At 45.0% G+C, this 26,025-nt stretch overlaps 1 protein-coding gene across 2 annotated transcripts in view; it reads left to right on the plus strand.

Moving 5' to 3' along the window:
* Positions 1-202: 202 nt before the first annotated feature.
* Positions 203-26,025, plus strand: part of Smyd1 (SET and MYND domain containing 1) — a 51,061-nt gene continuing 25,238 nt past the window's right edge. Inside the window, exons 1-3 of one of the 2 annotated variants that reach the window (XM_087907153.1) lie at positions 203-681; positions 23,335-23,511; positions 25,540-25,753. In XM_087907153.1, the coding sequence (XP_087763279.1) occupies positions 545-681; positions 23,335-23,511; positions 25,540-25,753 (528 nt within the window). In that variant the 5' untranslated portion in view covers positions 203-544. The remainder of the gene's footprint in view (positions 682-23,334; positions 23,512-25,539; positions 25,754-26,025) is intronic. The other variant, XM_087907152.1, reaches the window with a different exon arrangement.

Genomic DNA, 26,025 nt, shown 5'->3' on the forward strand with positions numbered 1-26,025 from the left:
ACTGGATGGGGATGGGACAAGGGGCCCATCTCACTTGAGAAAGTCTGGGCCTGACAGCTGAAGGGTCCCAGAGCAGCCAGTATTACCCTGCCTTTCTCTCTGTCTACTCCAGTTGTCTGCTTTTGATTGACAGAGGCATCTGGAGGCTAAAAATATCCTACTGACCGAGTGCTCTTGATTTTAACTCAAGTTGAACATGACTGCCGTCCAGAACACAGCACACGTGGGGATTATCTTCAAACAGGTCTTCAAAACCTAGGCTTCATGTCAGGACCACACCAGCCTTTGGTCATTTTCTGTCTTGGTGTCTTTTCTGGATGGTGAATGAGACCTTTGTCGCCACTCTGTTCCTTTGCCTTTTCCCTCCAGAAACAGTGGTGGAGGGGGAGGTGAGGGCCGCACTCCAGAGAGGAGTAGGGAAGGGGAGGTGGCCTGTCCATTTATAGTCCTGCTCTTAGGGACGGTGAAGGTGCTAAATAGCAGCAAGGACAAGAGGCTTGGCTCAGTGTGAGCTACCCACCCCGCGGGCCTGACAGACTCTGAAATGACAATAGGCAGCATGGAGAATGTGGAGATCTTCACTTCAGAGGGCAAAGGCAGAGGTCTGAAGGCCACGAAGGAGTTCTGGGCTGCGGATGTCGTCTTTGCCGAGCGTGCTTATTCTGCAGTGGTTTTTGACAGGTAAGTCATGCGGGGAGAGGTCTTCCCACTGCTGGTTTAACTGATGTAATCTCTCAGATTCTGGTTCCCAAAACCATCAGGGGAAGAAATAAAGTTCAAGGGGTCCTTAATTTGTAATTAAAATTTTATTACATTTATTTATGGGTGTGTGTGTCTGTGTGTGCAGAACACACACATGCCCCAGTGTGGAACATATTTAACACAGTGCAAGCTGGAAGGCCAGAGGATAATTTTCAGTGTTGGTTTTCTCCTACCATGTAGGCTCCAGGGACTGAACTCAGGTGGTTAGGTTTGTTTGCAAGCACCTTTGCCAAGTGAGCCATTTTGCTGGCCCTTCAAATTGCACTTCTTATAACTCTCTGTTGGCATTTCTTTTCTGCAAGGAGTCCTTGTTTCTAACTCTATATGGCTCCTGTCCTAGTGGCAAAGCTGAGCAGGGCCCTCTAGACACTTTATCCTAATCACAGAGAATGTGGTTGAGAGGCTGTGCTGGGGTTGAATGGGTGCGTGTGGCACAGTGGGAAACATTTTCTTACAAAAAACTCTTTAGTTTCTTTGGATATTTAAAAGAGGCTAAATGTCTGTATAAACCTGTTAGAATATAAAACATTTGTTGAAACTAGGAAATTAGTTCTAACTATAAGTAACATAAGAATCCATTTACTTCCAAATATTGGAGTCTTGCCCAATGTCTACCTCAGGGGTAGCTTGTACTTTCCTTTAAATCAACTTTTTCCAGAACATTCTTATGTTATTTCATACATTGATTTATACTGAACAAGTTGGATAGCCACAGTTTCATTGCATTTTTTTTTTTTGGAGGAGATTGGTTTTATAGAAATGATATCATGCTTCAAGTTCAGATTAGAGCTTGCTTTTTGTTTCTTTAAACAATGTTTCTGGGTCTATCCTTGTGAGGAGAGTAAGTCTGCAAATACCTCATTTGTTTTTATTACTTTAAAAACTGTGTGTGTGTCCCTGCATGTAAGCGTACATGTGCCACTGTGTACCCGTGAAGGTTAGAGAACAACTTTCTGAAGTCCGTTCTCTACCTCCCCTCTGTGGGTACCAGTGATTGAACTCAGGTCCTCAGCTTTGACAGTGGGCACCTTTACCTGCTGAGCCACCTTGCTGGTCCTGATACATCTAACACATCCCCAAACATCTAGTTATTTTAACCATGTGTAGAGCTTTCCATATCGATCCCTGAACTGCATGGGATATCATGTAGCAATACTGCTGTAAATATTCCACTCCATAAATATATGTACGACATTTGACTCGTCTATTTTCTAATCAAGAGACATTTGATGGGTTCCTATTTCTTATAAAATCAAACATGTGCGCAATTAAAATGAATCCTGGTGTCCACAGGTACACAGTGTGATTCTTCTCTAGGCCATCAGCGTCCACAGGTACACAGTGTGATTCTTCTCTAGGCCATCAGCATCCACAGGTACACAGTGTGATTCTTCTCTAGGCCATCAGCGTCCACAGGTACACAGTGTAGTTCTTCTTTAGGGCACGTGACAAGAAGGGACTTGCTGTTTTCAGCTTTAAAAGGATCTGTTAAAGTTATATTCGCATTTCCCTACAACCCTGTCTACATGGAGCTGCAGAAGTTTTAAAACAGTACTTAATCCTTACTTAAAAACAAGCAGGCTACTCCTCGACATAGTGATTACATTAGGATGACAGCATTTTCTGAGCCACAGTTGGAGTGACCTGTCTGGCGTTTGTGTGGCTTGAATAAAGACAGGTTCGGATAAGCTGGGTGGGTGAGTAGTTACGGTGTCAGCTGTTGTGGGGTGGGTCCTGTTTCTCAGAAATAACTTGGTTGGCATTTCTACTCTCTTTCCTCTGTCTGTGCCTTCTGAGACCTTCAGGAAAACGGTTGTGAACCAGGGCATGTGGCTCATTGCCATCCAAGGAGTGATCAGGAGCCCAAGTGACAGGAATAGCAAATCAGAGAAGTCTGTCTTTGTGTGTGCATACAAGCATGCATGTTTGTGCTGAGTACAGGTATGAAGTCAGCTAGATTTAGAGTTAAAATATAAAAACACAGCAACACACAGATGGCAGATGCTGTTCTTGGGTCAGTCACCACCATTGTGTACCTCAAAGTCCCCAGAGCCAATCTGCCAGATTCTGTTTCAGGATTCTGAAGTTAAGTGGGATATTCTAGTAATTTTTTAAAATAGATTTTATTTATTTGTTATGCAATACAGTGTTCTGCCTGGATGTATGCCTGTAGGCCAGAAGAGGGCATCTCATTACAGATGGTTGTGAGCCACTATATGGTTGCTGGGAACTGACTTCTGGAAGAGGAGCCAGTGCTCTTAACAGCTGAGCCATCTCTCCAGTCCCTAGTAATCTCCCCCCCGCCCCCCCCCCCCCGAGACAGGGTCTCTCTATGTAGTACTGGCTGGCCTGGAACTCACAGAACTTCACCTACTCTGCCTCTTCCTACTGAACTCTGCATTAAATAAAGGTCAGGCACCAAAGTATTTTTCTGGAGATGCCTAGATTCTCTTAAATCTTTGACACTGAATTTCATTGCTTTTATGTGGAAGAGTCCTGGAAGTACTGTCTAGAGATGAAAAGGGCTATTCTCCAGGGCCTTCCCTGTCTGCTAAGGAAGACTTGGTGAGAGGATGCTGTGCACAGAATCAGGCCACAGAAGGGGACTGAATCACATGACCCAAAAGAACTTACCATTTGAAATTCTGTGTGTTGCAGTGCAGTGGGCTAAGGGGCAGCAAGGGAGAGGTGCTCAGCTAATAAAATTGAGCTTATTCTGATAGTCATTTTAACTTAATATCAAATACAAGAAAGGCACAGTGATGCTGACTGTGGGCAGTGCTAAGAACCCCACAATTTCATTTCTCCCTCCCTTTTCTGAGATAAGGTTTCCCTATGTAGTCCATGCTGTCTTCCTGCTTCAGCTTTCTAAGTGCTCCACACCTAGCTCAACTGTGTGTGTGTGTGTGTGTGTGTGTGTGTGTGTGTGTGTGATGTGCACATGAGTCAGTTGCCCAGGAGGACAGATGAGGGCTTCAGATTTCCCAGGAGTGGAGTTACAGATGGCTGTAACTCACCTGACATGAGTGTTGGGAACCGAACTCTGGTCTTCTGCAAGAACAATAACTGCCCTTAACTTAGTCCTCCCAATTCCCACCCCTTCAATGACAACAATAATAAATAATAATGACAATGTTCCAGAAGTCTTGAATTTGGAGTTAATTTAGCCTCTGAGTTTTTCATGGATCCTAAGCTAGGGAAACATTCATAAGGAAGATCAAAGTTTGTGTGGATGTGTATGTGTGATTTTTATTTCCAAGGAGAAAGTCAATAGCATTTGTTGCTTTCAAATGGTCTTCAGTATAGAAGTAGAGACCCACTAAGTTTATCTATTCCTTTCTGACAGAATGGGGAACTGAGACTAAAGGGATAGTAACCTTTCCCAGGTCACGGTCACAGGGCAAGCTTGAGTGTCTCCACTGTGTCTTATCCAAGTCATCACTCCTAACTGCTGCCCCCAAATCAGCATGTTCTAGCCGGGCGGTGGTGGTGCATGTCTTTAATCCAAGCACTAGGGAGAAAGAGGCAGGCGGATCTCTGTGGGTTCGAGGCCAGCCTGGTCTACAAGAGTTAGTTCCAGGATAGGCTCCATAGAGTCAAGAGTCCTCAGAAGAAGCTCATGGGCCTGAGGTTGCCCTCTTAGCTCCATGGATCTGCCATGGCACTTGTGTACCCACACTCACACATGAAAACACACACACACACACACACACACACATAGAAAAAGAGATGTAAAAAACATGAATATACACTTAATTAAAGGGGGAAAGTGCTTGCAGTAATAAGTCAATACATTATAATCTCTAGTTGCTGTAACAAATCACCATAACCCTATGACCTTAAGACAACATAGGTTCTCTACCCGTTCTGGGCTTAAGAGTCTAAAATGGGATGATGATTCTGTTTGTTCTCTTTTCTAGCTTTTAGAGACCACTCCTAGCTAGGAAGAAGGCTCACAGTTTTCCTTCTGCATCTTTTTTTTAAATTTTAAATGCATGTATGCCCATGCACTATGTGCATGTCTGGTGCCCATGGAGGCCAGAAGAGGGTGTTAGATCCCCTGAAGCTGGAGTTACAGGCAGTTGCCAATTACCAAGTTGGTGCTGGCAAGTGAAGCCTGGTTCTCTGCAAGAGCGACAAGTGCTCTTAACTCATTGCTGGAGAGAGATGAGCCCCCTCTCTGCAATCTGAAAGTCCTTAGTCTTAACTACATATGCAAAGTCCCTTTAACACATTACCAGGTTCTGGGAATTAGGACCTCGACATTTTCAGAGACACTTTCCAGCCCTCTACAACCATACCCTATTATATAACTTTTCTAGATTAATTCAGTTCATCGTAAAAATATATTAAGAAGCAAGGACAGTTACTGGATTTTTCTTTTAGATTCTTTTCCTTTTTTTCCTGTGCTGAAGGATGAACACAGTGTCTGTACATTCTGGGCAAATGGTATACCACTGAACTATACCCCAGCCCCCACTCCCTTTTCTGTTTTTTACCAGACAGGGTTTCTCTATCTGGCTGTACTGAAACTTGCTCTATAGACCAGGCTGGCCTCGAACTCTCAGAGATCTGCCTGCCTCTGCCTCCTGAGTGCTGGGATTAAAGACTTGCACCAGCACCACTTGGCATCCCTTCCGAATGATCTGGTTAAGAATTGACAGTACCCAGGGTTGTGCATGTTTCTATGTGTTAAATAAAATGAAAAGGGGGAACATGAGAAAAAATTGAATACTTTTAAAGAGACTGTTAGTCGGGTTGTTTTTGAAAATCAAATCAGTTATGTGCTTTCCTAGGCCCAGTGGGGACATCTGGGCTTTTCATCGGTTTATTTTATGTGAGCCCGTGTGTGAGACAGGATTAGGCCTGCCGTGTGCCGTAGCACACATGTGGCTTCTAATCTGGTAAGATTAGCTGCTGGGTGGGTGGTGGAGGACAAACAATGTTATAAAAGGAAATAATTTAAGAACAGGATTAGAGAAATTCTTGAGTCATTAGTTCAGAAAATGAGATAAGCGCTTGCTACATTATTCAAGTTTCTCTTTTCAGTGTCTAAACTTGAGAACAATTGTGATCGATTTAGAATTGTGCCTTTTATTTGGCCAGTTGTCATACCATACAAACCATTGTGAGTTATATTGTTAAATTTTACTAAATAATAACCCAACAGAGAAGTTTGAAAATAATTGACATTTTATCTTATTATTGGCTTTTGGAGATGAGTCTTACAGAGCTCAGGTTGACCTTGAATTCTGTGTTGGAGAAGGTGCCCTTGAGCCACTGATTTTCCTGCCTCTCCCTCCAAATTCCAGGATAAAAGGCGTGTACCACCAAGTTTGACCCTGAGTTTTAATATTTTGAGACAGGGTTTCACTGGTAGCTCAGACTGTCCTGGAACTCTACATCCTGATACATTTGCCTTCCTGCTGCTCAAGGTTCCATATCAGCAACGACTGCCTTTAAAACCCAGAATAAAATGATAATTGTCCTCGTTCCCTTCTGAGCGTGGGTTTTTTTTTTGATGTGTATGTGTGTGTGTGTGTGTGTTTTGTTGGTTTTTAAATCATAAAATGGCTTTAGTGGTGAATTTTAAATAGTTTTAAACATCTGATTACTAAGATTACACAAATGTGGGAGCACATTGTACTTTACAAAAAATAAAGCTAAACATTTAAATATACAAAACAACTTTGGGTATAGATTTCTTGTTAAGTTACTTTTTTAACATATACATAATTTATGGCATTTTACATAACTTGCTAAAACAAAAACCGTGGCCAATTAAACTCTTATAGCAATATGGAATATGGTCATAACAGATACTGTGGGAAGAACAGAATGGATACTGATGTACTAGAGGTGTTTCCCCTGAATCTTTTCTCTAGTATTTCCCTTTAATTATCTTCTGGGAGGGTGTGGCATTCTTTTGGTATGTGATTTTGATTCCACTATTATTTTTGTCAGCTATAATTTACATAGATAGATTTAAAAAATTGAGGGGAGATGTTTTGAATACCGGATTCCTCCTTGCAGAGTGGTACATAATGTGTTGCTCACAGAGCCACAACCCCAGGGATGAGACACAGAAAGCACCTCTTAGACAATCAATGGGTGTCTTAGACTGTTCTTGTCAGCAGTGAGAGGTTTTGAAAAGCACTAGATGCTTAAAGCATAATGTAACTGGGAGATTCTTTACAAAAGAAAGAAAGAACTCCATCTTGGGAACTTAGATAATACAAAAAAAGTCAGCTTTTGAAATGCTATAACTAAACTGAGGGTGGGTTTGAACTCCGAATGAGTGTGAAGCTGGAAAACAGAAGGTATCCAGGTGTGACCATGGGAGTGTGTGTCCCATCTTGTGAGCGCTGCCATGGAGCAAACATTGAGAACTGTGTTTGTGTGTCTCAGTGGATGTGTGGACGTGGGTACAATCGCGCCATGATACACATGTGGCAGTCAGAGAATAGTTTTTGGGAGTCTTATTCTCTACCTCTGTGGGTTCTAAAGACAGGACAGCAGGTCAGGTTTGTTTGGCCAATGCCTTTATCTACTGAGCCATCACACAAGTCTTCTCAAACTTAGTTTTTAAGACCCAGCCTCTCACTGAACCTGGAGCTCCCCATTTCAGATAGACTGTCTGGCCAGTGAACCTGGGATCCCTCACACCCCAGCTCCTCAGTGCTGAGGCTGTGGACATACATTGCCGTGCATGTCTATAGCCTGTCTATTTTATGTGGTACTGCTGATCTGAACTCAGGTTTGCTTTTTGTCTTTTTTAAAAAAATGTTTCAAATTACATTGTGTGTGTGTGTGTGTGTGTGTGTGTGTGTGTGTGTGTGTGTGTGTGTAACAGAAGTGCTATACTATATGGGTATGGAGGTCAGATAACAACTCTCTGGAGATGCTTTCTCCCTTACCATGTAGGTTCCAGGGATTGAATTCATTGGACTTGGTTACAAGTTCCTTTACTTGCTGAGACATCTGGCCAGCCTGCCTTTGATCTTTTCTTATTTGACCTTTTTTAAAAACCCATTTGTATCCCATATACATACATATATACATTTGTCATCTTTTGAATACTGTAGCAGAATGCATGCTCTCTCCCTCACATACACACATTCCAAGCATGAAGCAGAGCAGTAATGTACTCCTCTACATAGCCGTGCATAGTCTATGAGCTAGAGACTAAAAAATGGCAGTTTTTAATTCAGATATGTCCTGGAAATGGGAAAAAAGGATCAAATTAATATATTAATGAAAACATAGAGATTTCTATATTGTTTTGAAAAACATATAGAAAGCATTAAGGCATACATACTACCACACCATAATTTTATGGCTGAGCTCTGTTCTTTTCTTTCCTTTTGTTTTTGTGTTTGTGAGACAACATCTCACTGTGCAGCCCTGGCTGGCCGGGAGCTCACTATCTACCTGCCTCTGCTTCCCAAGTGCTGGGATCGAAGGTGTGGGTACCATGCCTGCTGCATTGTCAAAGCAGAATCACTGATGTCATCTTCTGAACAAACTTCTTGAGGCCTATGCAGGCTTGCTGGCACTCATGGTTTTCCTGCTTGAGTGTTTCCTGTCATTACCCCCCCCTCTTTCTCTCTCTCTTTATTCCTCTCTCCTTTCCTACCTCCTTTCCTCTCTCCCTTCCTTTCTTTTGTTGTTTTTTGTTTGTTTGTTTGTTTTACAAGACAGGATTTCTCTGTGTAACAGCCTGTCTGTAGATCAGACTGGCCTGGAACTCAGAGATTTGCTTGCTTCTGCTTCCTTGATTCTTTGGGTGCTGGGATAATAGGCGTGCACCACCATGCCTCCACCTGCCATTTCTTCTTTAAGATTTTATTTTATTTTATATTATATTGTACGGGTGTTTTACCTTTGTATGTATATGCATTGTGTGCATGCCTAGTGCCCACAGATGCCAGAAGGGGGCATCAATATACCCTGGAACTGAAGTTAATAGACAGTTGTGAACCACTGTGTAGGTTCTGGGAACCAAACCTGGATCCTCTGTAGCAAGTACTCATAACTGCTGAGCTGTCCCTACTGCCCCATTTTCAGTCACTTCTTGTGGAAAAAGTGTCAATCAACCTCCTTACCATCTTCCTGGAGTGTTTTAGGGTCCTGACCTTGGACATGCCTGTTCCTGGGTTAGGTTCTAGAAGACAGTCAGGTCTTCAGGTCTACAAGTTTTGTAGTATATGTCACGTGACTATCCTTGAGGCCCAGGTGTCTCCTGGTAGGTTTGAGGTGAGTATGCCTCAAGTCAGATGCTTCCTGGATTGTTTAATGGGTGGAGACTTTGGGTCCAGTAGCTCCTTTATGTGTCTTAAGAGATAGCATTTGGATTCACCTGCTTCTCCATGTTTCTGCAGCATGTATTTCTCCATGTTTCTGCAGCATGTATTTCTCCATGTTTCTGTAGCATGTATTTCTCCATGTTTCTGCAGCATGTATTTCTCCATGTTTCTGTAGCATGTATTTCTTGTGTTATTAGAAAGAAAGCTTTATTCTCAGCTCTCCCCTGATCTGTTTCAAAGTCAATTCCTCTGCCCAGCAAGTCTTTCCTGATTTTTGTCAAGAGGATAGCCTTTGGGCTCATCTGATTTGAGAAATGGCTCTCTGGAAAGCCCCCTTCCAAAGTCAGCTACCTCTTTGGGTCCTGTAGACAGAAGGGCCTGGGACCACTGCCCTTGGCATGTCTTAGGAGAGAAGACTTTGGGTCCATCTATATCCCGGCACATTTGGGAAGGCTAGTTCTGAAGAGCGACTATTTGGGGGCACATTTTTGGAGAGAGACCTTCAGTTTTGCCATCTGTTGGTGTGTTTCAAAATAATGGGTCTCTGATACCGCTTCCTGTTCTCAGAATAATTTTTTTAACAAATATTTATTTTATCTTTATTTGTATGGGGGATACCCAGAGAGGCCATGAAAAGGGTGTTAGCCATCTGGCGTTGTGGTTACAGGTGCCCGTGATGTGAGTGTTGGAACTGAACTTGGGTCTTCTGGAAGGGCTGGCAAGTGCTCTTAACTACTGGGCCATCTCTCCAGACCCATGTATCTCAGAGCAGTGTTTCTCAGGCTTGACTTTTAAAGACAAGACTAAGAGTAGGCAGTCTCCCGCTGCAGACAATAAGGAGCTTCTCTGTGCCTGCTTCTTTTCCATCTTTCCCTTCTCTTTGTGAGGGAGGCTCTAACTTTGGTTTGAATTTTGTTGTTTCTTTTGGCTTCTTTGATCTTATTTTCTTCTGTTCTCCCAGGAGCTGTTGTGAGGTTTGCTTCTCTTGCTTCAGCTTTCCTTTCCCTGAGCTGGCCTGCTGTGCAGACTCGCGGGTGCCGGGGACTGCTGAAGCACACTCTTCCTGACAAGGGCGAGGCATGGGTGGACCTACAGTCAAACTTGGTCCTTTTCCAGCCCATCTTGCTGTAGTGCCTTCCCGGTGATTGGTCTGATGTCCACAAGTGGCCTTTCCTTCTTTCTGGTTCTCCACAAAGCGAGCTGCTTAAGGACGCTGCTAAGGATAACCCTAAGGCTAGGGAGACACTCCCTCAGGCTACTGGCAGCTGTTGTGGGCTGCATCTTTCTTCTTCTGCTTTCTTCTAGCTGTTGCTGCTACTGACATCGTCTCTAGTGGCTGAGTGGGAACTCCTCTGAAGCATCCTTAGTGAGTTTTTCTGGACAGCTACTTCGCTGATTGGTGCCACTCTTCCGGCTTGTGGAAGTTGGTGTTTTAACAAAAAGTGGTGCTAAAAATAACCAGTCAGGGCTGGGGAGGTGGCTCAGTGGGTTAAATGCTTGCTGCATAGACGTGAGGACCTGAGTTTGATTCCCCACCACCCATGTAAAAGGATGGGGCAGTACTTTGGCTCTTACAGGGAGTGGAGCCAAGGGATCCCCAGTGCTCGCTGGCTGTCTAGTCTATATTAAACAATGAGTTCCAGGTTCCAACTGAGAAACTATCTCCAAAAGTAAGGTGGAGAACGATAGAGGAAGACACTGGGTGTTGAACTCTGTCTTTTCATACAACATATATGCATCACACACACACACACACACACACACACACACACACACACACACACACACACTGCTGGCCATGCATGCTAACACCTTCTTCAGATGCCTGCAGTGACTCCCTTTGCCTACAGGATACAAATGCAGGAGTGACTGGGGGCTCCCCCTGCCTCTGCAGCTTGGTCATCTCCCAACATCACTTCTCAGAGCAGGGCATTCTATGAGCTCACCGTCCGACATGTGTCTGCACGCCACCTGTCCTCAAGCCTTTGCCTGCCATCAGTGCCTCTTCTTGGTCATCTTCAGAGTTAGCATAATGCCTCTTTACTGTCAGTGCACTGAGTTTCTGGATGTCTTGCCTCCCCCACCTCGGTGGGGATAAAGTCTCTCTTGATTCTCACTGCAGCTCACCTCTGTCTCCATCCGTGTTTATGTGCCAGCTCATCCTGGGGTCTACTGGGAAGAAAAGTCTATGTGTTGTTTATCTTAAGGACCTCCTGTGATGACTTGAGTGAGATGCCCCTCCTCATTATCGGACGTTTACACACTTGGTCCCAGTTGGGGGTGCTCAGGAAGCATGGCCTTGCTGGAGGAAGTATGTTACTAGAGGCAGGTTTGGAGAGCTTGAGGACTTGCTTATTTGGTGTTCACTTGTGATTCTCTATGTGAGCTCGTGGCTGCTGCGCTAGTCACCACGCCTACCTGCTGCCATGCTTCCCGCTCTGGTGGTGATAGGCTCGAATGGACTTTCTCAATGCTAGACAAATTTTACCAACTGAGCATCCAGGGGATGCAGTTTCAAGCAGTTTGGAGACACAAAGGCATTGGCTCAGTCCTATTGGCTCTATGACATTTTTGCAGGCCTGTTCATTCACCATGCAGATATTGTCTCTGCCGTCTCTGCCTTTATCTGTTATGGCTGGTTATCCCCATACAAGGAGCTGCACGTAGCTGCCATTCTCGTCCTCTTGACTCTGACAGATGACAGACCCCAGGACAGGGCTGCAGGGTGAGGAGTGACTGGGGGCATTCCTCCAGAGCAGAGAGTACTCAGACTTCTGGCGAAGAGATGCCTGCCCTGTATTCTGGGAGCAGTGGCTGGCTGGGAGCAGAGACTTATGAGACCAGTGTCTCTATGGAGACGGCAATCACTAGCACTCTAAAGAGCATATTAGAAAGAGAGTAGCAAGGCTGGCGAGGAGGCTTAGCTGGTTAAGAGCACTAGCTGCTTTCCCATAGGTCCTGGGTTCAGTTCCTGGCACCTGCACGGTACACAGAAGTTTGTCCTGGGAGCGGGGTCTGACACCCTCTTCTGATCCCTGTGAGCACCACACACATACCTGGTACACAGACACACATGCAGGCAAAACATCCATACCCATAAATATACAAAAGTTAGAAAGAATGGCTAGAAACTGTTAGGAATTTTTCCTAACGTGAGCTCTCTGCTGACACAAAAATCCCAATCAAGCCAAATTAAAATATATCCAGGTTTAATGGGATTCCTGCGCTCTTGGGTGGCCCCGAGAGGGAACCAGGAGGCTGCAAACACGACCATGGGGGGGGGGGACCACGTGATTCTCCTTTGGGAGCTATCTAAATAGCTGTGGACCCTGTGGAAGTGGTCCTTGGGGGTCAGAACCTGGCATGCTGGGATTTGGAGTCCAGAACAATACAACTCTCAGGCCTGGGGGCTGGGGACTATGCTCCCTACTTAACAGAACATTACTTTGAAAATTATAAAGTTTGGTGAAAATAGGAGTTACTGCCTCCTGTGAACAGGAAGTTCGAGATGGTCCTGACTGAAGGTCACCTGGCTGGGGTAAGAACTTTTTCTCCTGGAATCCAAAAGGAATCTGGGGATCTGGTATCTCCATCACTGGGGAGCTGGAGATCTGGTATCTTTTGGACACTCTTCATCACTGGGGAGCAAGGAAGTGGTGGTGTATTTCTGTCAGGGCAGTGATCTTTTCCTGAAATAGAGGTTCCCCCTACCCAGCTGTCTTCCTTTCCCATGGCTGCCTGAGAATGTGGGGGCACTGTCAGAGAGAGAACGTGAGTTGCCTGGCCCAATCTTGTCATGGGGCATGGGATGCGCAGGGCAGGATGATGTCTGTGGGACTTATGCCCAGAGCAGAGTGGTGAGGCACCTGCTTTATACTTGTTATTTCTTTTTTTTTAAATTCACTCTTTTAAAATTTTAAAACAAACTTTTCTCATTTTACATACCAATCCCAGTTCCCCTTCTATTCCCTCCTCTTGCTCCCTTCCCTTTCCCTCCCCACATCCACTCCTCAGAGAGTGGTAAGACCTCCCATGGGGTGTCAGCAAAGTCTGGTACATCAAGTTGAAGGCAAGACTAACAGCCCCTGCCCCCATTGCCCTGGATCTTAGGTGAGCAAGGTATCCCTCCATAGGGAACGGGTTCTAAAATGCCAGTTCATGCTCTAGGGATAAATCCTGGTTCCACTTCCAGTGGTCCCACAAACTGCCCAAGCCACACAACTGTCACCCACATTTAGAGGGCCTAGTTCAGTCCTATGCTGGTTCCCCAGCTGTCAGCTCCCATCGGCTCAGGTCAGATGTTTAAGTGGGTGTCCCCAACATGATCTTGATCCCCTTGCTCATATTATCGCTCCTCCTTCTCTTTGACTGGACTCCAGGAGCTCAGCCCACTGCTTAGCTGTGGCTCTCTACATCTGCTTCCATCAGTTACTGGATGAAGGCTCAGTGATGACAATTAGAGTAGTCATCGGTCTGATTATAGTTGAGGCCACTTCAGGCACCCTCTCCACTATTGCTTGGAGTCTTAGCTGGGGTCATCCTTGTGGATTCCTGGAATAGTACCAGGTTTCTCCCTAATCCCACAATGAATCTCTTTACCAAGATATCTCTTTCCTTGCTTTCCCTCTCTGTCCCTGCCACAACTCAACCATCTCATTCTCTCATGTTCTCCTCTCCCCTCTCCTTCCTCTCCGTCTCCCCCACACTCCCAATTTACTCAGGAGATCCTATCTATTTCCCCTTCCCAGGGGGATCCTTGCATGTTTTTCTTAGTTATTCTTGTTTCTCCATTTAACTCTTGGTCACCTTGACAATGGGACAACTGGAATTTCTGTTATTTATTTATGTATTGTGTCTATGTATGTGAGTACCACATGGAGTGTATGTTATACACTGCCTGATGTCGGTGCCAGGAACCACTTGCATCCTCTCCAAGAGCAGAAAGTACTCGTAACCACTGAGATATCTTTTCAGTTCCTTATTGTTTTTATGAGAGAGAGAGAGAGAGAGAGAGAGAGAGAGAGAGAGAGAGAGAGAGAGAGAGAATATTCCACTTGTGTGTCAGAGACCAGAAGGTGTTGGATCCACTGGAGCTAGAGTTTCAGGTGGTTGTGAATTGCCTGATGAGGGTGTTGGGAAATGACCCGGGGTCCTCTGGAAGAGCAGCAGGTACTTTTAACTGCTGAACTGTCTCTCCAGTCCCTGGAACTTCTTTACAATTTCCTTTTTGACTAAATTTTTTGTGGTTGAGTTTTGGGTTTTTTGTTTGCTTTGAGTCGAGGTCTCACATTTCCCAGGTCAACCTCAACTGACTATCTTCTTATTTAAGAATGACCTTGAAATTTGGATGTTCCTGAATTTAGCTCCTGAGTGCTGAGATTTCAGGTCTATGCCCCCATCCCATGAATCTTTGTCACTTTCTATTGCTGTTGTGAGACACTGTGATCAACGCAACTCATAGAACATAGAGGTTCTTTCAGGCTGACAGTTTCAGAGGATTAGAACCCATGACCATTGTGGCAGGGAGCAGGGCAATAGGCAGCTAGGCCTAGTGGGGAGCAGTAACTGAGAGCTCACATCCTCAGATAATCAGGAGGCAGAGAGAGCTAACTGGTAATGGCACAGGCTTTAGAAACCTCAAAGCCCACCTCTAAGGACACACCTCTTCCAACAAGGCCACACCTCCTAATCTTTCCCAAGCATTTCCAAATGGGTACTAAATATTCAAATATATGAGCCTAAGGGGTCATTCTTATTTAAACCGACATACCTGTGTATGCAGTGTTGGGGCTCGGATCCAGTAGAAAATCAGTCATATAACATTTAATCAATTCCAGCACACACATTTACGTATGTGTTTGTTTTCTGAAACAGTCTCTTGTATCCTCAGCTGGTCTTGAGCTCCTTGGCTGGGAACAAAGGCATGAACCACCATATTCAGTCTTTGTGAGCTTCCTACAAGCTAGGCAAACACTGCCAGCTCAGCTATCACTCATTTGTTTTTTGAGACAAAGTGTCATTCAGTAGCCCGTAATGACCTGAAATTCACTATGTATTTCAAATTCCCTTCCACCTTCCTGCCTCACTCTCCCAGGTGCTGGGATTACAAAGCATTACCATACTAGTTTGATTAATTGAAAAGGCTATTTTTTTATTTTTGTGTATGTGTATTTTTACCTGTATGTGTGTGTATGTGCACAATGTGCATGCTTGGTGACCATATGGGTCAGAGAGGACTTTAGATCCCCTGGAACTGGAGCTACAGATGTTTGCAAATCCTCGTGTGGATGCTGGGAACTGAACCTGGGTTCTATTAGAGAGCAACAAGTGCTCTTAACGGATGGCCATCTTTCCAGTTCCAGTTTGTCTAATTTTAAAATTTGGTTTCTGATTTTGTGTTTTTGTGATTATTATTATTATTATTATTATTGTGTGAGTTTCTGTTTTGTTTGTTAAGGAGGGGGAGAAAGAAAGGGCTTGGAGTTGGGTGAGCAGAGAGATGGTGAGAAGGTGGGAGAGGGAAAAACATGATCCAAATATATGATATGAAATTTTGTTTTCAGTAAAAGAAAGCAATAGTTGCCAGTATAAAAGCTATCGAGATGCAGTTGTTACTACCCCCATTTTCACGTAAGGAAGCACAGGCTCAGAAAAGATGAGGCTTGCTCAGGTGACACAGCGGGTAGACACTGAAGTCAGGAGCAGAATCCAGCATAAACCAACTCCAGATCTGACGTTTCACATCCTCACCAGCAACAGGAAGGATGGGAACTAGAGGACTATGTCTCCTTTCTTTCTTCCTTTTTGTCTGCCCGTCTGTCTGTCAGTCCGTCTTAATGTCCCCTTCCTGTCTACTTACACTTACCATTTCTCAGCATGCCTTAACCAGAAGGAACAGGATTCAGGATTCTCTCATCTCCACATTCTTGCAAAATATCTTCAGGAATAAGAAAGGCGAAATCCCAAGATCCACTCAGATCTGCAGGTAGAACCAGAATTTTAGCATGATCTTTGAGGAAGAATGTGTGTGTCCATGGGAGTTGGGAAGTACCATTCACATCTTCTTGTGTCGCAGTCCCAGGATCACAGCTGAGCCTGGGTGGCAGCTCTGATAAGAAAAATAAGGCTGTCTCCTCCCAAAGAGACCCAAAATTAGAAGAGAACCTATAATGCTTCCTGCTTCATTTTCTGTTTTTTAGATTTTATTTTAAATTTTTATCTTTCTTTCATCTCTCTGTCTCTTAACTTTGAAACCCTATCCAGGAGGCTAATAAAGCTTATTTGTGTAACTAATTGCATTAGCACTAAGTATGACTACAAGCATGGCTCTGAATATTAAAGAATTTTATCATGTATAAGGGAGCTGGCCATTAATTTGCATTTTTAAATTATCTTTAACAGTTTGCTTAAGTTTGCAACTTTTCTAAGACTGGGATTTTACATTTTGTCCCTGTCAGGCTTAGCCTTTAAAAAAACATAGCAATTTTAAACCAGGCGGTGGTGACACACATCTTTAATCCCAGGACTCAGGGAGGCAGAGGCAGGCGGATCTCTGTGAGTTCAAGGTCAGCCTGGTCTACAAGAGTTACTTCCAGGACAGGCTTGAAAGCTATAAAGACAAACCTGTCTTGTAAAACCAAAAAAACAAAAACCAACCAAATAAACAAACAAAAAACAAAAACACCACCACCACAGCAAAAATCTATACAATTTAGAAGTGAAGTGCTTTTAGTATCAAAATAAAACTTTTAGTCATACTGTGAAACTGAGTAGACCTTAAGAATTTATACATCTTATTTATCAAATATATCTTGTTTATGAAACAAATGTTGCTTATTTAGAAAGTTGATGTTGAACAATTATCAAAGACATACTTAGGTGTCAATTTCTAAGTCTGCTTATGATAATCTGAATAGAGCTTTATAACCTTAACATTTTACCACTGTATAGAGTATCTTGTAAGCCCAAGTTGAGTCACATATATAGTATACTGTAGCAAATGTAACTTTAATTTTTATCATCGTACAAAAATCCATATTAATCCAAAATATTTTGGAGGGTTATTGTAACTTCCTTAGTCTAAAAACAGATAAAATAATAGCTCAGTGGGACTGAGAAGTTCCATTTGTTGCTTTATTCAGGTGATTATCTTAAGATGATGTAATCACAAGGTGTGCACTCTTTAACCTTAGTGAAGATGGTTGCCAGTCACGTGACTGCTTATATCTTCATGAGGTCATCCACCAAGGTGGAGGAGAGCATGTTTTTCTAAGTAGATCTATTTCTTAAATAAGAGTTGAGTCCAAGTTACATATACAATATATTCTAAACTAGCATTGACTCACATATATAGTATGTTGTAGCGAATTAAAATTCCTATGTGTAGATTTTAACTATATAGCCTTTTGCTGTTTTAGCCAAATTTTATTACAGGTTTTACAGATTCTGTAAACCACACCCAGTGTCCTGGGATAAATACTGTTTACACAATAGTCTTAAAGATTTCTTAAACCGGGCAGTGGTGGTGTACGCCTTTAATCCCAGTGCTTGGGAGGGAGGCAGAGGCAGGCAGAGCTCTGTGAGTTCGAGACCAGCCTGGTCTACAAGAGCTAGTTCCAGGACAGGCTCCAAAGCTACAGAGAAACCCTGCCTTGGGAAAAAAAGAGAAAGAAAAAAATTCAAAAAGCACAAAGAAATCATAGAGATAAAAGATTTAAGAGTGGAAAGTTGTAGAACCTTAGAGATAAGAAGAGCCTTTGGGATCACTTGCTTGTTCAGTGGCAGAAGTTGTTGTAATCTGCAAGAATTTGGAACTCGAGCGTGCCATATTTGGCCATCGAGCTATATTAAGGCCAAGCCATTTTCAGTAAAACAGTGGGGCTTTAAGAACATCTCTGGCTCTCCCCTCATCCCCACCCCACCTATGCCTGAGGCAGGCAGGAGAGCTGGACCTGTGGTCAGAAAGGTGAGAGAGCTGCCTCTACCTGCCACCAGCTACAACATTCAGGAGAGCAGACCCTGCACCTCTGAGCAGCACAGTAGAGTTGGCCCTGAAGAAGTAAGGAAGATCTGAGCCTGGAGACAAGAAAGCAGGAGAACTGGCCCCACCCCTTGCTCACTGCCACAAAGGGTGAACTCACCAAGGTAATGCAGGAGCGCTCACCCTAGTGGTGAGAAAAGAAGAGCAGGAAGGCTGCAACTACCCAGACCCAGAACCAGGGTTATGTGTTGGCCCACCCCGGTGTCTACGCATCTGTGATGTGCTCCAGCATGAAGGGACCAGTACTGCAGACCCAAAGCTGCAGGATTCCACAACACAGGGCAACAGCAGGATGACTAAGAGAAGTTCCAGTGAGGATCCAGCATCGACAGTGTAGCTGAAACCAGAGGTAGAACCAGACCAATGGCTGATTCATTTGCAATGAACACTTGTAAGTAAAGATACATAGACAAAGGGGTTTGCTTCATGACTCACTGTGTCACACTGCAGCTTCCACGATGAGATCCCCCTCCCCTTTTTTCTTCTTTCTCTTAAATTTTATCTGAGGGTGAGGGTGCTGCAAGAGCAGATACGCAGGGGCAGGAAATGAATGGGATCGAGATGCATGATGTGAAAGACACAAAGAATAAACAAAAAGTAAAAAGAGATAATTTAAATATTTTTTTTAAAAGGGAGGGTCAAGCAACTAAGCAGCAGAGAACAGTGTAGTCATAAGAGACAAGGAGGAACAAGCTGGAACTCCCAAGAGTGCCACCAAGGAATAGAAAAGCTACAGGACAGGCAGCTCCTGGGGGAGACAAGGAACTTGCGATGTACAGGCCCAGGAGGGCACAAAGAGAGATAGAGCAGCTAGATCCGTGGGGAATGGAACTAGGAAAGGATAGAAGAGCCAGGAACATGCAGTAGAGAAGCTGTGGGAATTTAGTAGCAGCTCCTAAGGAGAAGTGAGGAAGTTTCCAGTAAGGAGCTGAGAGGAACCGTGAGGGAGCAGAGGGCGTAAGTGTTGTAGTAACAAGAGTTTCAATCTGGGGTATCCCCAAGTGGACTGAGAGATTTGTCAGGGAGAAATGTTCAAAATCACGGAGGAGGGGCATCCCTTTCTATGTGATTGGGGCCCAGTAGGGTGAGAGGAAGCTTCCTGGCATACCAGTGTGACTTTCATAGAAAAAAATAAAACAAAACGGAGAGCTTCATAGTGACACCCAGAAGAAAAGGCAGAATAAAGACAGGTGGTTAGAGCAGGGAAAGGAGGAAACAGCTGGAGAGGCGCACGCGTCTTAGTGAGCAGGACTGCACACGTAGGGGAGCCCTGAAGGGCATAGGAGGGAGATGCCCGTGTGATGGGGGTCCTGAAGGGCACAGGAGGGAGATGCATATGTGGGGGAGCCCTGAAGGACGTAGGAGGGAGATGCCCGTGTGATGGGGCCCTCAAGGGAGTAGGAGAGAGATGCCCATGTGATGTGGCCCTCAAGGGCATAGAAGGGAGATGCCCGTGTGATGGGGCCCTGAAGGGCAGAGAAGGGAGATACATATGTGGGGGAGCCCTGAAGGACGTAGAAGGGGGATAATCACCTGGTGGACGGCCCAAAGGGGTATAGTAAGGAGATGTTCACATTGTGGGCAGACCAAAGGGCATAGAAGGGAGATGACCACCTGGTGAATGGCCCAAAAGAGCATAGTATGAAGAGAGGACATTTAATGAATTGGGGAGAAGGGTTGGTTAGTTAGTTTGAAGAAGAGGATTCTAGAATCAAATTTGGTGGGTGCAAAAGCCAGCAGAAGCAAATGATTTGTACATACCTTAAGAGAGTCAGAACAGCAGCTTGGTTCAGAGCTGAGTTCCTTTGGGAGGGAACTCATTAAGCCATTCCCATGGTTTTGGCACCAGATGAATGAAAAAAAAATAGAAAGGAGAGGCTGGAGAGATGTGTCAGTGGTTAAGAGCACCAGCTGCTCTTCCAAAGGACCTGGGTTCAATTCCCAGCACCCACATGGCAGCTCATAACAGTTTGTAACTACAGTTTCAGGGAATCTGACACCTTCACAAAGATATACATGCAAACAAAACACCAATTAGCATAAAGTAAATAAATCTTAAAAAATTAATGAAAAGGAAAGGAAAGGACGTGACTGCTCCTTGGTATGGTGGAGGAGAAAGTTTATTATGACTGGGTGGTGGTGGTGCACACCTTTAATCCAGCACTCAGGAGGCAGAGGCAGGCTGATCTCTATGAGTTTGTGGACAGCCTGGTCTACAAGAGCTAGTTCCAAGACAGGCTCCAAAGCTACAGAGAAACCCTGTCTTGAAAGATAAAGAAAAAGAAAGAAATAAAATTTATTATGGATAAAAGTAGAGTGTGAACAGATAGCAGAATCAGGAATATCTGGGAGAGTCCAGAGTGGTCATGACCCTGAGCCATGTGGGGAGACAGGGAGGGAGGGGAATCATATGTGGCAACCTGGAGGTCAAAGGAACAAAAAGGGGCAGGTAACCAAAACGTCTGGATTATATAGGAAAGAGCTTCTAGGGGAAGGGCAGCTTAATCCTTGGACTGGAGAGCTCAGGGCAGAGAGTGAGGTAAGCCACCCATACCCCATAATAGGTAGGAACTGAGGGATGCTGGTGAATCTGGAAGCCAGGTCCGTTTTGATATGTTAAATGGTCGCTTCAAACATTTATCCCTGGTTTGAAACGTAACAGTGTCCTAGTTTCATTTTTGTTGCTATGATAAAATATCTTGACAAAAATGACATGGAGGAAGAAGGGTTTATACAGCTTAGAAGTTACAGATGCAGTCCATCGTTTCAGGAAAATCAAGGCAGGAGTTTCAGGAAAATAAATCACATCACAATCAAGTGCAGAGATACAGTAAACATGTGCTAGCTTGGCGTCTCTTACATACTGTCCATGTGCTAGTTTACCTTTCCGTGAACCGGGTCTCTTCTATACTGTTCATTTCCTAGTTTGCCTTCCGCTAACTGGCGTCTCTTCTCTACTGTTCAGAACCCACCCACGCCCTAAGGAATGGTTACATCTCCCTACATCAATTAATTATCAAGATATCAAGACATCCCCACAGGCCAACCAGATGTGGTCAGTTCCTCACTGAGACTCACTCACAGGTGAACCTGTGCTGTGTGAGGCTGGCAGTTAAAACTGACCAGCACGATGAGGAAATATGCTTGAGCTGGTAGGGGTATTGATTCACAGCTTAGCGAGTGACTGTAAATGTCTCCATGTTTCTCAGCCGTGGGCGAAGATTTTCCTGTAAGAACCTCTGGTATCTCCCCGCAGCTTTCTCCTGGTCAAAGTCACGCTGATGACATTGGGGCCATGCACTTGGAACCTATTTCTAGGGATATAATATAGGAGCAGTTCATGGCAAGCAGATAGTTTTATAATTGTGCTTGTTCTGTTCAAAGTATATTAAGTCAGTTCGTAGGCACCTAGAGGCCAGGCCAGTTAAAGCACATTCCTTCCTTCTGAGTCAGCCTGGGGAACCTTGTACCAGTAAGCCATAGGTTGTGTGGACCAGAGAAGGGCAGGGCAGGACATCTGGTTCATTCTTGGTACAGGCCAAGTCCAGAAGTAAAAAGCACTTTGTAGTTGAACTAGGAGGATCAGAAATTCAAGGTCTCCTATGCAGTGAACTAGAGGTTAGCCTGGGCTGTATGAGACATTGTCAAGGAACCAAACACAAGGTGGAGAGATGGCTCAGTGGTTAGGAGTGTCTACTGCATTTGCAGAGGACCTAAGTTCAGTTTCTAGCACCCACATCAGGTGACCTCTCTTCTTTTAAAATGGATTATTTGTTAAAATTACATTTGTGTGTGAGTGTCTGTGTATGTTCATACACACGCGTGTTAGCATGTCATGAAATGCATGTGGAGGTCAGAGGACACCTGAAAGGAATTCTTTCCTTTTACTATGTGGGTCCTGAAGATTGAACTCATGCTGTCAGGCTTGGAGACAAACCTTTATCCTCTGAGGCATGTTGGCAGCTCTATTAGGGATTATTATTATTATTATGATGATGATGATGATTAATATTATTGTTACTGGGCTAGGATTGAACCCAGGACCTTGTCTACACTGAGCACACCTTCACTAAGCTCCAAGCCCAGCTCAAATGCATACGGAAGAGAGTAGCTCCACTCTGATGTCTTGATGAACTCTCCTTCCTGAAGGCCCCACCTCGAAACACATAGTCTATGTGTTTCCACTGTCTTAGTACTTCTCAATGGCAATGACTGCTCACGCATTTAGACTGTACCCAGACTGTAGCAGGGCACATGGAAAGGGCACATTGCTGGCAGATGGGAGACCTGGGTTCCAGTTCTGACCCAGAATATGGTCTTTATTGATGCGGGAGAATTGTCTGTATTCTGTCAATCATATTTTAATAAAACGCTGATTGGCCAGGCAGGCAGTATAGGCGGGAAAACCAGACAGGAAGTAGAGGTGATGTAATGAGAACAGGAGAATTCTGGGAAGCAGGGAGGTTCCTCTGCCATTCCTGCACAGACCACCGAAGAGGCAACATGTAAGCTGTCACACTGAGAAAGGTACTGAGCCCATGTAGCTAACATAGATAAGGATAATGGGGTAATATATGTTATAAGAGTTAACAAGAAGCCTGATCTAATGGGCCAATCAGTTTATAACCTTATGGAGTCTTGTGTGTGATTTTCTTTGGGCTTGCCAGTTGTGGGGTACTGGGCGGGACAGAAACCCCAACAAGCCTGCCCCCCATGCTACACTTTATCATTTTAATTTTAGACTTCCACTTTTCAAAATAAAGTTCTCATTCTAAAATGTCTCTTCTGGATGAAATTAGTTCTTGAGTGGACAATTTTAACTTCGAACCAGTGTAAATCTGTTTTTCTCCTTTTGGTTGTTCAGGCTGGCGTCACACTCCCCCACCTCTGCAGATGTGCCCCCAGCCAGGCCGGATCTCTCCTCTTAATGACTTACCTAGTATGTGGCAATGTGTTATTTGCAACAAAATATGGTCAAAGGCATCACCCTCTTTATGTTTTAACCTCTTAATTATGTGAAGGTGTGTATGGGCGTGTGAAGGTGGATGACCTCCATGGCCAGAGGCATCAGATACTCTGGAGCTGGCATTACAGTTGGTACTAAGCCTCCCGGGTAAATGCTGGGCCCACACTTGGCTCCTATGCAAGAGCAGTATTTGATCGTGACTTCTGAGCCATCCCTCCAGCCCCAGTACTTCTTGACTTTATTTTCCCCTTCACTTGCAGCCTCATTAACGTCGTGTGCCACACCTGCTTCAAGAGGCAGGAGAAGCTCCACCGCTGCGGGCAGTGCAAGTTTGCCCATTACTGCGACCGCACGTGCCAGAAGGACGCTTGGCTGAACCACAAGAACGAGTGCTCCGCCATCAAGAGATATGGGAAGGTGCCCAATGAGAACATCAGGTCAGAGCTGGTCCCTGTGACAGGGTTTGGGATTTCCAAATGTCAGGCCAGGACGGCAGAAGTGACAGCATTCTCAGCTCTCAGGGTGCCAGCCTGAGTGCAAATGTCTCAGGTCGTTTGTTCCTCTCGCTCCTTTAGGTCTGAGAGGGGCACTGGGCATCTATAGCAGTGATTCCAAATTGTAGCGCCCAGAGAGGCCTACAGGCCTCTGCATAGCTCCTCAATATTTAATTAAAAAAAAAAAACAACTGATCTGCCAAACTTTGAAATTCGGAAAACTACACGCTGTGGAAAATTAGGGTTTCTGATTTCTCTGGAGAACAAGATTAAAAATGAAGCTCTGACAAGATGCACTGCTGCTTACCAGCATGCGTCTCTTTTACCAGGCGATTTTCTGAGTCAGTGAGCTCACTGTACAATGGTCCTTCTATCATCTCAGCAATCTGCGTTCACAATGCCAACTTCCACACGGGACCATTGCTAGGAATCTTGGCTTAGCTTGAGAGTTCCGGCTGAGAGTCCCCCAAGGGCTGGTGGCTCTTCTGGAAGGTGCTGACGCTGGGATGTGGGCAGGTGTATAGGAAGTCAGAGTGACCTCGGAGCAAAGGGGGTGAGGATACTAGTAATTAAAAGCATTTGCAGAACGCAGGGGATATGGTAATCAAGAATAGAGTCATTAATCAGGTGGTGGTGGTACATGCCTTTAATCCCAGCACTTGGGAACAGAGGCAGGCGGATCTCTGTGAGTTCGGGGCCAGCCTGAGCTACAGAGCAAAGTCCAGGACAGGCTCCAAAGCTACACAAAGAAACCCCTTCTCAAAAAAAACCAAAACCAAAAACAACCAACCAACCAACCAACCAACCAAACAAACAAACAAAAAAACGAACGAAAAGAAAACAAAAAAACTAACCAACCAAACAAACAAAAGACAAAGATAGAATAGAGTCATCTCCTGGGAACTTTCAGGAATCTACAGGATGAAACCCCAAAAGCTTCGCCCCCTCCTTGTTCTCTCTACTGGAGTCATATTCTTTAGGGCCCTAAATGACATCATCTCCCAATCTCTTTCCTCTGCACAGCTCCCAGTGATCACATCAGTTACTGACTTGAACTCAGTCACCCATTGTTTGCTCCTCGTGGAACCATATCCCCGGGATTCGGAAGCTACTGATCTTTCCCACACCTTGTCCCGAACCTTATTTTCCTCCATGCTGCCCTTGGATTTGTAGAGAAACCTTTTGATTCCCAGGTACCTGGAGAACCTAGAAGGGCACATTTCTTAGAATAATTCTGAGCCAAACAGAAAGAAATAAGGCCGGCACTGTGCCAAGCAAGAGAAGTCTCTCCTGGCAGGAGCACCACCAGTCCCCACTCAGCAGGTGACAGTGTAGCACCAAGGGTCTCTGGAACACAGAATTCATTTTTTGGGATTGTACCACCTCAAAAGTCAACAAGGAAGCCCTTGGGGTGAAGCACACCCCCCTGTGTTAGACTCAAAGGCCATTAGGGTCCCTTCCTGGCCCATTTTGCCTTGCCTCCCTCAGGATTTAGGCCCAAGACCCAGGATGCTAGATGTTTCTGTGTCCCAGACCCACGTGACTTGGTTCCTGCCTGTTTATCCAGCTACCTTCGGTCTCCATTCCTTGTTCTCTGTGCTGCAGCCTTCGGGCTGTCTTGCTCTGTCTGCCTTGGGCCACAGAATAACATGCCTTCTTTTCCTTCAGTCCCAGGGTCGGAACCTCTGCCCAGCCCAGTCAGATGTATTTCTTGGTCCACACTGCCCTGGTACCCTTAGCCTCCTCTTCCCAGCCACCCTTATTTTCTGCCTAGCACTTAGCACTGCTTGAAAAATGCTCTTGTTTACTGAAATCTCACATAGTGTAAGAAGCATCTTGATAGAAGTGTGCCCCTGACACTGTGTCCGGTGTGCGCTCGGCACTGGTGCTTGCTGAATGAGTGAGTAAGTGAACGAACGGATGATGAGGGGTTCTCAGTCTCCCTAACGCTGTCCTCCCCTCTTTTCCCAGGCTGGCAGCTCGTATCATGTGGCGGGTGGAGAGAGAGGGCACTGGGCTCACAGAGGGCTGCCTGGTGTCAGTGGATGACTTACAGAACCACGTGGAGCACTTTGGGGAAGAGGAGCAGAAGGAGCTTCGGATTGACGTGGACACGTTCTTGCAGTACTGGCCCCCGCAGAGCCAGCAGTTCAGCATGCAGTATATCTCACACATCTTTGGCGTGGTACGCACGGCCTTGCATCCCCCCCCCCCCCCCCCCCCCGCCTCCCCTGCTCTGTCCCTTGTGTCTGTCTCCTCCCTCTTTCCCTTCTTCCACTTTGGGAACATAGAGATGGAAGGAAGCCCCAGCTGCCCTGGACAGTGGCTTTTGTTTCCATGGCCATAGCTGTTAGACCAGGCAGTCAGAGAGATGAAGTCTGCCCTTTTGCACCCCAGGTATAGCAGAAATACCTACTAACCCTTCTAATCCTGAACTCAGAAGCAGACTTCTAAATG

The sequence above is a fragment of the Myodes glareolus genome, chromosome 6, assembly GCF_982192425.1.
Source record: "Myodes glareolus chromosome 6, mMyoGla1.1, whole genome shotgun sequence".
NCBI lineage: Eukaryota > Metazoa > Chordata > Mammalia > Rodentia > Cricetidae > Myodes > Myodes glareolus.